The 14,973-nt window shown below is 40.8% G+C and overlaps 1 protein-coding gene across 16 annotated transcripts in view; it reads left to right on the forward strand.

The window, feature by feature from the left end:
• Nucleotides 1–14,973, forward strand: part of NPY (neuropeptide Y) — a 131,589-nt gene that overhangs the window by 72,467 nt on the left and 44,149 nt on the right. For 5 of the 16 annotated variants that reach the window (XR_013829733.1, XM_079931370.1, XM_079931375.1 and 2 more), the window contains 2 exons: nt 2,356–2,655; nt 4,094–5,179. Coding sequence is in view for 1 of the 16 variants with exons in the window: in XM_079931377.1 (XP_079787503.1) it covers nt 2,356–2,662; nt 4,094–4,255 (469 nt within the window). In the remaining 15 variants the exon portion in view is untranslated. Of the gene's footprint in view, nt 1–1,012; nt 1,323–2,355; nt 2,663–4,093; nt 5,698–14,973 lie in introns of those variants that run through there. The other 11 variants (XR_013829725.1, XR_013829726.1, XR_013829727.1 and 8 more) reach the window with 8 other exon arrangements.

A 14,973-nucleotide genomic window follows, 5' to 3' on the forward strand; every position in this document is an offset into this window, starting at 1 on the left:
AGGCCCAGCTTGGAAGTCATCCTGGTCTCAGGAGCTCTCCCACTATGGGAGTTGGTGCATGTGGAGTGAGACTCTAGGGCTTGCTTTCAGAGGGGGAGACTGTCTATTCATTAAAAAACTGTACTATCCCTGGACTTTCTTGGTGGCACAGTGGTTAAGAATCTGCCTGCCAATGCAGGGGACATGGGTTCAAGCCCTGGTCCGGGAAGATCCCACATGCCACAGAGCAACTAAGCCCATGCACCACAACTACTGAGCCTGCACTATAGAGCTGGTGAGCCACAACTACTGAAGCCTGTGTGCCTAGAGCCCGTGCTCTGCAGTAAGAGAAGCCACCGCAGTGAGAAGCCTGCGCACCGCAATGAAAAGTAGCACCCGCTCGCCAGAACTAGAGAAAGCCTGTGTGCAGCAACGAAGACCCAATGCAGCCAAAAATAATAAATTAAAAAAATAATAAAGTAATTAATTTTTTTAACAGTGCTATTCCTGGAGTGTCAGGTGAGACAATCTTGCAAACATTAGCGTACTTACATACTACTAATTTTGATTACCTCATTCATTTAAATGATTTTTACATGTGAAATTGTTTTGTACGTGAATTTAAACTGAAAGGCAGTGAGCACTGCAGAAGCTGTACAACAGATTTTCAGTTGGAGCCTCTGATTTCTACCTCTGTGATTTTGGATTTTTCTCTTAATGTCTCTGAGCCTTAGTTTCTTCAACTGCAAAATATGGATAAGATAATGCTTGCCTCGGAGGGTTGTTGTGAGAGTTATACGAGAGGATATGGTTGTAAAATTCAATGCCTGTAGTTTCTTTGAAAAACCATAATAATTTTATAACCCCACATATGCATATATTGTCCACTGATTGGAAAAAATACATAAATGACTAAAGGCTACCATGAACTCAGTCATACGTTTAAAAGAATTTCTGTTTGAAAAGTAATTGTATAAGCACCAGGTGTTGCATTTGTTCAATACATAGGACAATGCTTGGGGACCCTGTGAGGTCTCAGATGTCGTTCAGTAATCTGAGGTCAGTGGGGCTTTGGGGGCTGCAAGTTGTGCCTTGCACAACTCCTGATTTGTTTACCTGTGTTGTTCTTCCTATCTTCTGGCAGGGGCACACATATTCGGAATTTCTCCTAAGGTTGGGGTCAAGCCTCCCACCACCTCAGAGAAGTTGAGAGGCAGAGGCTTCTGCCCTCATCCCTGCCCTAACTCCCCTGCGGGTAGGAAGAGCCTCACAGCCTCCCGTGTGCTCTTGCTCTCATTCTCTCCGAGCTGCTCATCCGTAGGCCTGGGTGTGTTCTCCACGGGGTAAGTTTTCTGAGGCCAAGTCTCTCTGACCCCCAGGAGTGGCCTACAGCTCTAGGGGTGATCTGCCTACCTTTGCTTTCAGCCTCAGGTCCAAACTGCACTCTTCACCCCAGCTTTACCAGTGAGAAAACTGCCGTTTGGTTCCCAACTGGCTCCTGCATCCAGGTCTGGTAGAAGATGCTGTTGGTGGCTCGTCCATATGTTGTTGGCATGTCCACCCACTGAAGGCTGCTTATTCTAGGCACTTGCCACTCTCTGCCCAAGCACTTCAGTCCGTACAGAAGGAGTTAATGTTGGGGAAGCAGCATCACGCACATTGGAGAGGAGTTGGTGGATAAATTCCTCAACTTACCGCCATCCAGTGGGGAGAAAGCTCATGGACTGAGCTCCAGTTGCCCTCAGTGTAACAGACTTGGCCACACACACTTTGCTTCCTTCCCTCCCTGTCTCACCTCCCTATACCTATCTGCGTTTCCTGGGATCACCTCACAAGAAAATACTTACATTCACATCCTTATCTCAGGTTTGGCTTCTGGGGGAGCCCAAACCAAGACAAAGGCTGTGATTAGGGCTTCCCTGGTGGCGCAGTGGTTGAGAGTCCGCCTGCCGATGCAGAGGACACGGGTTTGTGCCCCGGTCCGGGAAGATCCCACATGCCGCGGAGCGGCTGGGCCCGTGAGCCATGGCCACTGAGCCTGCGCGTCTGGAGCCTGTGCTCCGCAACGGAGAGGCCACAGCAGTGAGAGACCCGCGTACTGCCAAAAAAAAAAAGGCTGTGATTAATTGGCTCCCTCAAAACCACATTATTATTTTTTTCTAAACAATTTTGGATTCAAAAATGTTTTCCAAATTTAAGCATTAGGGACAGAGCAAAGCCAGCAAAAGGAAATTAACGTTAAAGAAAAAAACCTGTAGGCACTAGCTGATTTATAGAAAGGTACAGAAAGGTAGTAGAAATGAATGATAAAACCAGGCACTTTCAGAATTGGAAAGAACCTTGTCCATGATCTAATCTAACTTCCTCATTTTACAGAAATGGAGATGAAAGTCAGAGGTCCCACAGCCTCACCCCAGTGGAACTAGGTCTCATCTGGAGCCTCCCAGCTCTGTGCCTGCGTGCTGCCCCGGACCTCAGGCCACCCACTGATGTCAGCATTGCCTTCTCTGGGGTCAACCCTCATTTCTCCGTGCATCGTCTTTTGCTCTGCCAGCCGGAGATCTGGGCATGGTGCCAGGAGCTAATGTTATTTGTTGGGTTGTATCAGCTGGGGTCAACTTGCTCTACTCTCACGAAGGACCTGGAACTTCGGGAGATGGACCAGGGTTTGGGAAGGTTGGTGGTAAGCCCGCAGTAAACCTATCCAAGGGCCATGTCATCTCCAGCTCCTGCACCCCTAACCCCTACATCCCAAAGAGCCTTCCGTTCTTCTTTTGGTTCACCAGATGCCTCCCCCACCTACAGCTGTGACTACCCAGACCCTGACCTCTACCCTACTCCCTCCCTTCCTCACCCCAATCCAAAAGCTTTCAGAAGCTTGTGTTTCCCGCCTGTAACAGAATGTTCTTTAACTAAGCTTTTCTTTCTCTCCCCTGAAGCTTTGATGAGCTCTTTAACAGCAGTAATTTATCATTGGTTGTGGGCAGTTTTCTCTACATTCATCCAGCGTGGGATGTGGGCTTTATCGTCCTTTTGTGGCTTGATCAGAACTTGAAGATTTTCCTCCCAGCTCACTTTCCTCCTTTCACGCAAACAGTGCCTAAAAGGAAATACATATTCTTAAATGATGCTGTCACCTCTCATTCAGAGGAAGAAAAAATGAGCCAGAAAGCATTCACTGCTTGTCGTGGGGAACAACTGGGACATTTGCTAGTTAGCATTTTGTTGGTGCTATAGGAAGGTTAATCATTTAATTTGATTTATTGAGTAGTTTTGTGTTTCACCTGTACGCTGAGAAGAAGGAGATGAGAGATTTAAAACTTGGTCAGAACTGCCTCTTACAGCAGGCTCCTCAGCCTCAGCAGTGTGCACACTCTGGGGAGGATGACTCTTGGCTGGGAGGGCTCTCCTGTGCATTGTAGGCTCAGCAGTGCCCCCGGGCTCTGCTCACAAGATGACAGCAGCACCCCCTTCCCAGCTGTGACAACCCAAAATGTCTCCAGACATTGCCACATATCCCCTGGGGGGTAAAATCACTCCTGGTTGAAAACCACTGCCTTAGGGGTATCTTATGTGGATTGTTCTGATACTCCATCACCAAATAACCTTCTGTTCTATCTCAGCTTTTCCCCAGCAGGACGGACCCTTAATTGAGGCATTGCCACTTACTGATTATCAGACATGGTTCTTTAGCTGCATCTGTATCCCCCTATATTTTGATACACAGGCGATATAGCTTATAAATCTGTCTGTTGTTAGTATCTCTTAGGTGAGCCCCTCTTCCAGAGACTAATACACCTCAGGCCAATTTTTAAATTTATTTCTGAATCTGTAAAACTGATCATCAAAACCTGTACCAAGGAACTTAGGCTGAAAGACCTGAAACAGCAGCACAGAAAAACTTGATCTTCCATCCTGAGTGGGTAGGATGGGCTTAGGGAAAGAGATGAGGAGTAATTAGCAAACATCTAGGTTAAAGATCACACACATTCTATCCTGACTCAACAGGACATGTATTTCTACAAACTAATTAGCTTGAATGAGATTGCTAAATAGGGGAAGGATGACACTATGACATGGACGCTGTGTTGATTCATGTGTGTCTTTTTCCCAGAGCGGGGGAGCCAGAGAGGAGAAGGACAGAAGATTTAAAACCATCAGCAGGAAGGAAAGAGCCCTCTGCTTGGCTGTGGGACTAGAAGAGCCCTGTCAGCTGTATAACACTGCATTCGAACAGAAATGCCTATGGTCACAGGAAAAGAAACTGTGGATATAGGTCAGAGGTATTTCCACATCTATATGCCTGCACAAATTAGCCAGCTTACAAAATAATATTATTAAAACACGTTTCTGTTTAGTTTAAAACCAGTGACATCCCTTGAAAAACTTTTTCTGAGCTTATAATCAGGTGAATATCCCCCTTTTTTACCTTAATTCTATGTTTCTTCAAGTTACTTTTTCCCTCTGAGCTTTAGCAGATCCCACAAACCATCGTCCTAAATGCTGATATGTTTTAAATAGATCAACTGCTGAGAGCAGGTCTCCTGATTTACAATCTGATTGACCATGTCCTGGCATGTCCCGTGTGATGGAACCAGATGGAGTTGGTAGGACCCTGCTTCATGAGGCACAGCTTGAAAGACACATGGGGTAACTTTATTTGGTAATTAGAACAGTCAGGTACTCAAGGGAGAGGAGAGCTGCCAATGATAATTTCCAATTCCGGGGCATCTCCTCTGTCCCAGACACAACACTTCTGCAAGTACGGGGTCATTATCCCCATTTTACAGGAAATGGAGGCTTGAAAAGAGTGAGTAACTTTCCCAAGGAATACGCACTCCAATTTCCAGGCTCTTAAAATTGTATGCTATCAGTGGATGGTGGAAGCTATGTATGGGTATATGCAATTGATGTGAGTAGAGATAAAGACTGAAAAACACATCTAAGGAGGGAATGTCATGGCTGCCAAATAGGCACAGTGATGTCACCACATGAGGGTCCTGGTAACCATGAGTACCAGTGATTATAGACTTTTCTACTTTCTTCTGTCATTTAGAATATAAGTGAAATTTAAGCTGTCTCTGGCTCTCAGCAAGTCATGCCTTGATGACAAGAAAAAGATGAAACATGCTACAATCTGAGCAGTTGGTGCAGGAAGCAGAGACTCATCCCTGAGGAAATCTGGGCTTCTCTGGGGAAGGTAAATTCACGTCTCTTCCCACCACATATATATTACGATGTGGACAACTCCTGGTATCACCCTCATGTCGGTTTTGCTAAGCATCATGTTTTCCAATATTATGATCCAGATGGTCATAATCTGTGGCCAGGATGCTGCTGGGAGTTGACTGCAGGCAGAGTAGAAAAGTTTCAGACAGGTCAGAAAAAGAACTTGTCATCTGTGTCAATACGTAAGTAAATCCTTCCTGGTGCCTGAAACACTGCCTGGAGAGTGAACTCTTGGTTAGCTGACATTCCGTTAACCAGAATTCTCTACAAACTGTCACCTCTGCACATCTGTTCCCCAAATGTGATTGATGGTTATGATGAAGATGCTGCGGGATTTCAGGGGAGGCTTAAAATCACCCAGCAATGTTTAACTGAGGTTGGCAAACATTATAGGGCTTAATTCACTTTTTTCTGGGTTCAAATTCTTAAAAATTGGTATTCTAGGGACAAAGCACATACAGTGATTCTCATAAACTACTCCGTGGTAAAAAGGACCCCTCAGTTGGTAGCTTTATTTAAATTTGCTTATTTTAATGTTCAGAAACTAGTTCCAAAGTTCTACTCTTATAATTACAGCCATGAAAGATCAAATTATAGAGTTGTAATAGTGAAGGAAAAATATAGTGATTCCTGGAAGGAAAAGTAGGGGGTTCTCTGTTGTTCATCTTCACTAAGAAAGGGATAAAAACAAAGTACAATTGAGGGGCTGGAAGTATGCACCCTGAATCACTGTGACAAAATGTGGAATTTAAGGGTCTGATGTATAAGCTGGTGCCTCACATACTCATCTGAGTGATGTGCATTGTTTATATTGATTTCTGTATGAATTAATAAAGAGAAACATGACCATGACTACAAAGATAGAAGCCAGAATGATGCCTTCTTAGCAAATGCAAATACTAAGCATGAAAACATATAGGGTTAGAAAGAAAATGGTAAAGTATCATTGTATAATTGACAAAGGAGAGTAAGAGCAACAGTCTGCAGCCTCGGGGTTTGGAAGCATAAACCTGGCTTATTCCTTTTTTTTTTTTTTTTTTTGCGGTACACGGGCCTCTCACTGTTGTGGCCTCTCCCGTTGCGGAGCACAGGCTCCGGACGCGCAGCCTCAGCGGCCATGGCTCATGGGCCCAGCCGCTCCGCGGCATGTGGGATCTTCCTGGACCGGGGCACGTACCCGTTTCCCCTGCATCGGCAGGCGGACTCTCAACCACTGCGCCACCAGGGAAGCCCTATTCCCTTATTTTTTTTCCTTTATAAACACTGAAAAATGACTGTGCCATAAGATCAGCTACCTTAGTTCATCTGAGTCCACTTGCTGTTTCTAGGTCCAACCAAATGGACTGGGGAGTCAGCAAGGTGGGTCATAGGAATGTCTAGAGGGAGTCCATTTTTTCTCGTGTGCCGTTTGAATTGGGGACATGGACTGAATCTTTAGAGGCTCCAGCCGGGACTTCAAGTTTCCAGTTCCACACATAGAGAGCTTGGAAGTCACCTCTCCATCCTAACAACAAGTTAAAAAGCTGAACAGACTGAAATAGTGACAACTCTTCTTGGCTCTGTAAGAGAAGGGAGGACACAGGGCAAACCACTGCCCCCAAGATTGGAGAGACAGGTGAATACCAGGAGTCACAGTTCTGGAGCAGAGACTCACAAGCAGTAATGGCCACAGGAACCAGGCCTGGGGTAGGCAAACCTGAACTGTAATTGGCAAATTGCTGGAGACTCAGTGTGTACAGATCTGAAAATTGAAAACTCCTGATGGACCCAGTCATATGAGAGACCCCACAATATTGTGAGATTTACTTCCAGAAGCTTGACCAGATTCCCACAACAAATATGGGAGAAAAATCGCCTCATGTTTCTGGCAGAGGGAAGGGAAAGGAACCTTTGTGAAACACAACAGAGCATTCTGTTCTTCTAAACAAACCTGCCCTCAGGAGAAATTAGTTAAACAGAGCCTAACATGGATTATCAGAATATAGCTGACCTGAAGGAAGGGAAATACCCAACTCTAGCCATCCTGTTACACCTAAGGAGAGAGAAGGAATTGAAAAACATTTGTGAAGTTCACAGTCCAAAGGCACAGGCTCACTAAGAGACCGAGACCTAATCATAGGACTGTAGAAGCTTCCTTCCCCCAATACCTCACCACCACGTCACTAAAGATCTATTTGTAGCAGCTCCTTTTGCCTGGTACATCATGTCTGGCTAGTAAGAAAAAATTACAATGCAAAAAACACAATTTGAAGAGACAGAGCAATCATCAGAACCAGACATGGCAGGAATATTGGAATTATCAGACCAGGGATTTAAAACATGATACGATTAATATGCCTAGGGCTCCAATGAGTTAAGTAGACAACATTCATGAACAGATGGGCAATGTAAGCAGAGAGAGGAAATCCAAGGAAAAAAACAAAAGAAGTGCTAGAGATGGAAAACACTGTAACAGAAATGAAGAATGCCTCTAATAGGCTTGTTAGTAGACTGGGCACAGCTGAGGAATGACTCTGTGCTAGAGAATGTATCAGTTCAGGCTCCAACCTAAAGACTTTTCTTGTGAGGCCCCTGGCTTTTTCTTCTTAAGAACGGTTAATAATATTTTCCTCTCTAACAGGAGTTTGGAGGAATAATTAATAATAAATTGTGCAAAAGCTAAGCACTAATCATGAAAAAAGTTTTTCATGGTAACCATTAGCTTTAAGCATGCACTTCTGGCATATCACCAGAAAAGTGCCACACTTTTATCTTGTTTAAATAATGAAGCACATTAAGTGCTCAGATAATGTGCAATAGAGGCATTTTCTTTGACAGAAGACTCCTGGAAAATTTTTATTTAAAAAGACTAGCTGGTTCTGAGTAAGCATATTCCATCATGTGTCTCGCACTGAATGCAGCTATAAAACCTGGAAAGAATGCAATGAGGAGCTATTGGAGGGCTCTGAAAAGTAAGTACTATGTAGAGGAAAATTTACACCATTAAATGCTTACATTAGAAAAGAAAAAAGGTCTTCAATCAACTTTCTCCTTAAGAAACTAGAAAACAAGAGCAAAATAAAACCTAAGCAAGCAGAAGAAAAGAAATAATAAAGAACAGAAATCAATGAAATTGAAAACTGAAAAACAAGGAAAACCAGTGAAACAAAATCTTGTTTTTTGCAAGAGCGATAAAATTGGTAAGCCTCAAGCAAGAGTGACAAGAAAGAAAGGAAGGAAGGAAGGAAGAAAAAGAAAGGAAGGAGGGAAGGGAGGAAGGGGGGAAGAGAAGAAACAAATTACCATTGTCATAAATTAAGAAAGGGAAATCATTACAAGCTCCACAGACATTAAAAGGATAATAGGCAATACTATGAACAATTCTACAATATAAATTCAACAACTTAGATTAAATGGAACAATTCCTCAGCCATGTTGAAATAGATAACTTGTAGTACTATAATAGTTAAAGGCCTTCTGGAAAAGAAATCTGCAGGCTGAGATGGTTTCATGGGTAAATTCTATCAAAAATTTAAATAAGAAATAACATTAGTTCTACACACTTTCTTCCAGAAAAAAAAAGAGGAGGGAATATCTTCCAGCTCATTTTACGAGGCCAACATTAACTCGATAGTAAAACCAGGCAAAGACAACACAAGAAAACTACAGACCAGTGTCCTTCATGAATATAAACAAAAACCTCCTCAACAAAATATTCCAGCAGTATTCATCAACAAAATCAAATCCAGCAATATATGGAAAAGAATAATATGCCATGGCAAGTGCAGTTTGTCCCTAGAATGCAAGGGCAATTCAGTTTTCAAAATCAATCAATGTAATCCAACAAATTAACAGTCTGAAGAAGAAAAAACGCATGATCATATTAATTTTTGCAGAAAAAGCATTTGTAGAAATGTATATCAAAAAAAAAAAGTAAAGTTAAAATCTGAGATATTATTTAGGCAACCAACATTCTTTCAAGTGGGATAATATGCAATCATCTCAGCTAGAATATATTGCTGAAGAAGGAGATTCCACAGTCTCTCTTGGTGACAGTCCTAGGACCAAGCAGCCCTGGCCTCCCTTTTCAGCATCCCTTTCACACCTCTTTTAGATTTCCTTCCTGCCATCTGTCTCTGTGTGTGTTCACCTTTAAACTTGCTCCCAGAAAATATTCTCTTGTCAACCACTGGATTTGAGACAGTGAGTTACCTTGTCCCAAGCTGTTTGCATTTTAAGTCTTCATTCTAAATATGGAATAAAAGATTCTTTCTCCTTTTGAGGGACTTCCAGCAGTTAGTAGGAAGGAGGTATTTTAGGGACATAGTTCCAGTACCTCTGAAACCACTTATTTAGGCAGCTATTTGCCTATGGATAACATTGGTCCCAGTGATGGCTGTTTGGGAATCTTCTGTTGTTCTCAGCCTTGAATTGTTTTTCTGTCCACTCATATGTATAGAAATACATTAGATGGGGGATCCTGAAAGTATCGTGAGTCACAGAAATCTGCATAAATAAGGAATTTTATTTCTTAGGCCTGAAGGGGAAAACAAAACCTTTCTACAGCAGAGGTTCCCAACTTTGGCTGCCTGTTAGAATCACCTGGGGATCTTTTAAAAGCCCTGAATGCCAGGCCATATCCCAGACTACTAATATCAGAAGTCAGAATGGGAGCCAGGTGGTTACAATGTACAGCCAAGGTTGAAGGCTAGTGCTCTCCAGGTATATGGTGCTTTCGCTTATGGAGTGGAGCTTCACAGGAATGGACCACATTATTAAAGAGCTTCCATTGAAGTCACTGAGGTGATGTATTGTCTCAACTGCTAAAGACCCTTAAAACTGTACCCTATTAGGAACCTCAGAGAAAATATAGCCACAAATGGTTTTTAGGTGATCTCAAGAGATCTGAATGAATATATTTCTGGTTCCAGTGAATAATTTCATGTTTCTTGCCCAGTAGGAGTTCCATCACTTTTTCTATGACTCTTTCTCCAGTTGCCACCCATGAGTGAAATTTACATTCCCAGAGTTGAAGGCAGTGAAGGAACATCCTGAGAGATGAAGAGATTATGCAGAATAAAACAGAAAGCCCTATGATTCAAATAAATATTTGTAAAACAAAGAAACAACTACTCTAGCAACCTCAAGGAAAGAGAGTGTGGAAAGCAATGTCATCAATATTTAATTTCAAATGGAGAGCCTCTTTCTCTCACTCATTGTCTTGCTGGAAGAAATGTGTATCTTGAATATGCCAAGATAATTCAGGCCTGCCTTTGTTATTGTGAATTTAAATAACAACAACATTAGCTTGTCATCTCTAATTTTCTCACTTTCACCTCCTCCCTGGAAGCCCATTTTGAGATTTATCAAATTCATGTCTTTTTAAGTAATTACTGTTAGTACATTTTAATCAATGGGTCTTAACAGTTTTGCTGAATTATGGAACTAGTTTAATTGTACTAGAATTATCTGCTATTAATTCTACACATAAAGCAAGGGGGGAATCGAAAGCTTAATTTTTTTTCTACTAAATTCTCACAACATTCTAATGGATAAAGTTACTACAGCAAAAACTGCACTTCTACAGAATTGCCCAAGCCATTACAAAATATTTTTTATAAGGAAAAGGAGGATATTATCGGTTTACCTTGAGAAAATACTGTGTGATGCAAGAAGAAACTTTGAAAGAAGCAGAAAAGAATCATCAGTGGATACTAAGGATGAAAATTTGTTGAGAAAATCTATATTTATATAGTTTCAAAGTACCTTCCCACAAGTTACTTCTTAATTCCAAGGGAAAAAACAATAACATTACAGTGGAAAAACCTGACAGACAACACCTAAACGGAGTAATCAAAGAGAACAACACCAGTAATGGAACAAACACAAATCATATGCCTCCCGATATCATGCACTGAGAAGGATATGACATCATCCTCTGCTCTTCCTACCAAATATACATAACTTAAATCTAATCATGAGGAAACATAGGGAAAACTCAAACTAAGGGGCAATCTACAAAATAACTCACCAATACTCATGAAAACTGTTAAGTTCATGAAAGATTAAAGGAGTCTAAAAATATGTGGACTGGATTTTTTCTTTTTTCTGTAAAGAACATTAGTGAGAAAAAATGATTAATTTATATATTATAGATTAGAGGACAGTATAGTATCAATGATAATTTCCTGATTTTGTAATTTATACTGTGGTTATATAAAGAATGTCTTTTTTTTTTTTTTTTTTTTTTTAGAAAAATACAGCTTGAAGTTTTAGGAGTAAAGGGAAAGCATGTCTGTAACTTAGTTTCATGTGTTCTTTAAAATATATATCTAGGGGCTTCCCTGGTGGTGCAGTGGTTGAGAGTCTGCCTGCCGATGCAGGGGACGCGGGTTCGTGTCCCGGTCTAGGAGGATCCCACGTGCGGTGCCGCGGAGCGGCTGGGCCCGTGAGCCATGGCTACTGGGCCTGCGCGTCCGGAGACTGTGCTCCGCAACGGGGGAGGCCGCAGCAGTGAGAGGCCCGCGTACCGCAAAAAAAAAAAAAAAAAAAAAAATATATATATATATATATATATATATATATATATATATATATATATATATATATATATATATATACTTTACATATATATGTATGTATAGAGAGAAGATGATAAAGAAATTTTGGTAAAATATCAAAATTTGGAGAATCTGGGTGAAGGGTATTGAGGCATTCTTTGTAACTGCTATTTTTTATGACTATTATTATTTGAAATACAAGTTAAAAAATAAAGGAGGCAGAACTCTCCATGCTTTAAGGGCAGAAAGATGGGAAGGCATACATGCAATGTCTATAATCCTTAGCCATCTGGCACATCTAGGGAGTGTAGGACAGTCTTGCTAAATTGGGAAGAATTTTAAGACGAAAGCTTGACCAGTGTATAGTGGAAGCTCATGAGTATAAGTCTTCTTTTGAATCAGAAATCAAGGCTCTGAGAGTTTGTGCAACTCCCTGGGCATTGTGGAAATTTGAACTCAAGTTGCTGTAGCCATTTTCATGCTATACCTCCAACATTTTTAGTTAAAAGAAAACATTTGGATTTTGTTCTAACATATCCTTTTGGATTATATCAGTTAAAATAATATGATTTTGACACTATGAATTATATAAGGCACTTGGACCTTTAGAAGTAATGTTGCTTACTGTTGCTATTATTTGCGAACATCCATGTAAATAAGTATGAGATTCAATAAGTAAGAATGTTTTACCAGCCAGTCGTGGTCTATAGAAATATACTCATAATAAAATGAATGAAATTACTGCTCTCTTCTATGTATCCAGCATGTATTTTTATCCATTTCTAGAGGTGAGCAGTTATTTCTGTGCCTTATTTTCTAGATACTTAGATAAGTTCCTTTCATAGAATTGACCCTAAAATCTGTTGGGAGAGATTATCTTAAGTGTGCACTCCTTTCAACTGCCTTAGTTGGAACCGGTAGGGACCACTTTCTGCCATCTCCAACCAATGGCAAAGTGACTCGGGTGCTGATAAATTGCTCATTGATTGCAGCACTTGTGTGTTGCCTTGACTCTTTATAACCCATATCTCCCGATCACATCATTCTCATCTATTCACAATGGGCCACATCACCCCAAGCTTTGTATGTAAGAGTCAGATTTATGACTGAGAATATTTAGTTTAACAAATATGTATTGTCTGCTATGTGCTTGGCATTGTGCTACTTTATATAAAGTGTGTTTATATTAAAAAATCATTTTAAATGGAAAAGAAGAAATATCCTATACCTAGAATGGTAAGTCTCATGTGCCAGCTTCTGTAGATAGAAAGTATAGCCTCGAGTGTCCACCAGGTATTTGCCAAGCCTGGAATAGAGGTTTCCATCCAAAGAATAGAAGGCAGGAGGGGGTTACATTAGCAGAGAAGGGATATGGAGCACATAGTCCAATGCTATCATCAACCTCATGGCGGGGGGCATGCAGTGAAGAAAGGGAAGGGAGTGTGGTATGCCCCAGGGATAGTAAAGTTAGAGAAATATTTTTTTTGATAGAAGACAAAAGTTATTTGACTAAGGATACTCTCTAAGATTTAAGTAACATAAGGGAAGGCAAGTAGCACAACAACCCTGGTCACCAATGGAAGAAATTAGGTGAGTTATAGAGAATATTTGGTCCCAGGTGAAACTTGAAATTTTAAGTATTTTTGCTTGGGGAGAAGATTCACTACTCACCATTCCCCACTTCCTGCCCACCCCCGTAACTAATTTATTGAAGGTATTTAAGCAGGAAATGTGACAAATGGGTGCCCCAAACAGCAGCTGTTACAGCTATGTCATGAGATTAAACATGGGGAGAGTCACCTCCTCTCAGCTCTGTTGAAACCACAGCAAGATACATGGGGAGTGTTTTCAGAGAAAGAGGGGAATGATTAGGCTTCCTGTTCCTGTAACGTTAGGTTTGCAGGCAGTGTACTTGCTGGATAATGCCTCATGTCTTAAAAACAAAACATAAAAAACTGCTCGGGGCTATTGTGCCATCAGAAAACTGTACTTAAACTACGTAATATGTGATTACTGAAAGCTCTCACGGCCATGAGCAGAGCCCTGGCTTGTTTATAGCATCTCTATTTTTCTTATGTTTGTCACAAATTACTCTCATATGGAAATGCATTTTTGATAAAGGTAAACATACTATTTCACCCACAAGAAGGCTTTATCAGTGGAGCTAGAATTGCTGAGTGGAACTCTAAAATTACTCATACATAGAACTATTGCATAAGTGTAGCCAGAATGCAAACCCAATCACCTAGAAAACGGAAATCACTTGGGCAGAAAGTTCTTCTGCTGTGGTAAGGATGAACCTTTTTCTCATTTCAGCTTTCTTTTCCATTTAGCTTTAGTGCCCATATCTTTGAAAAACTCTGTTAATTTATTTTTAAATCACAAAAATATAATGACTTTAGGTACTTTTCCCAGAGTTGTTTTGTCCCCAGTCCCATAAAAGTTCCATGTTTGTACATTTTGTGGTCAACGGCCAAATACAAACTTTAGTTATGGGCAGTCTATGATGCTACAAGGTGAACTCTCTCCTCATTACTTGAGTCAAGCCCTTTTCTCTTTGTTACAGTGGGTTGAAGAAATACGAGTAGCTCAGTCCAAGCCACAAGAGTTCTTAACTTGAGACCTGGGTCTCAATATGCCAGATGGAGGCTTTGATGCCATAGCCTCCTGGGAGAAACCCAGGCCCTTGTTAAGAAACTCCCTAAAATGTCTATCTTTTATCTTACAGATTGGTTATAAACAAAAAGCTATTTAAATCAAAATCCATTTTTTAATTTGATTATTGTTTCTTATTTTTCCTCATATTTTACTTTTTTTGGCAAATGAAAAAGGAATATGTATGTGCTGCACACTAGAACAAATCGAAGATGGTTTGACTCCATCCCCACTCCTTTGAGTTAAGTGTAATAAACTTCCTTCGTGTCCAAGCAAAAGTACAAACATAGGATGATTTTCTTCCCTCCAAATTAGACTATGTTGCATATATATCACACTGCAAAAAGTTTCATTTGTTTATCAGTATTACATGGATATTTTGTAGCTATAGCTCTACCTCATTAAAAAAAACAGCTGCCTTATATTCTATAATCTATATTATGTACTGTAATTTAGTCCCCCGTTTCTCTTTGACGGATATTCAGTTTCCATTCTTTTGCCAATACAATGTTGCACTAAATATCCGTGTGCATAAATTCTTACACTCTCTTACTTTTGTTCCTTTTTCTTA

The sequence above is a fragment of the Stenella coeruleoalba genome, assembly GCF_951394435.1.
Source record: "Stenella coeruleoalba genome assembly, chromosome: 9".
Classification (NCBI taxonomy): domain Eukaryota; kingdom Metazoa; phylum Chordata; class Mammalia; order Artiodactyla; family Delphinidae; genus Stenella; species Stenella coeruleoalba.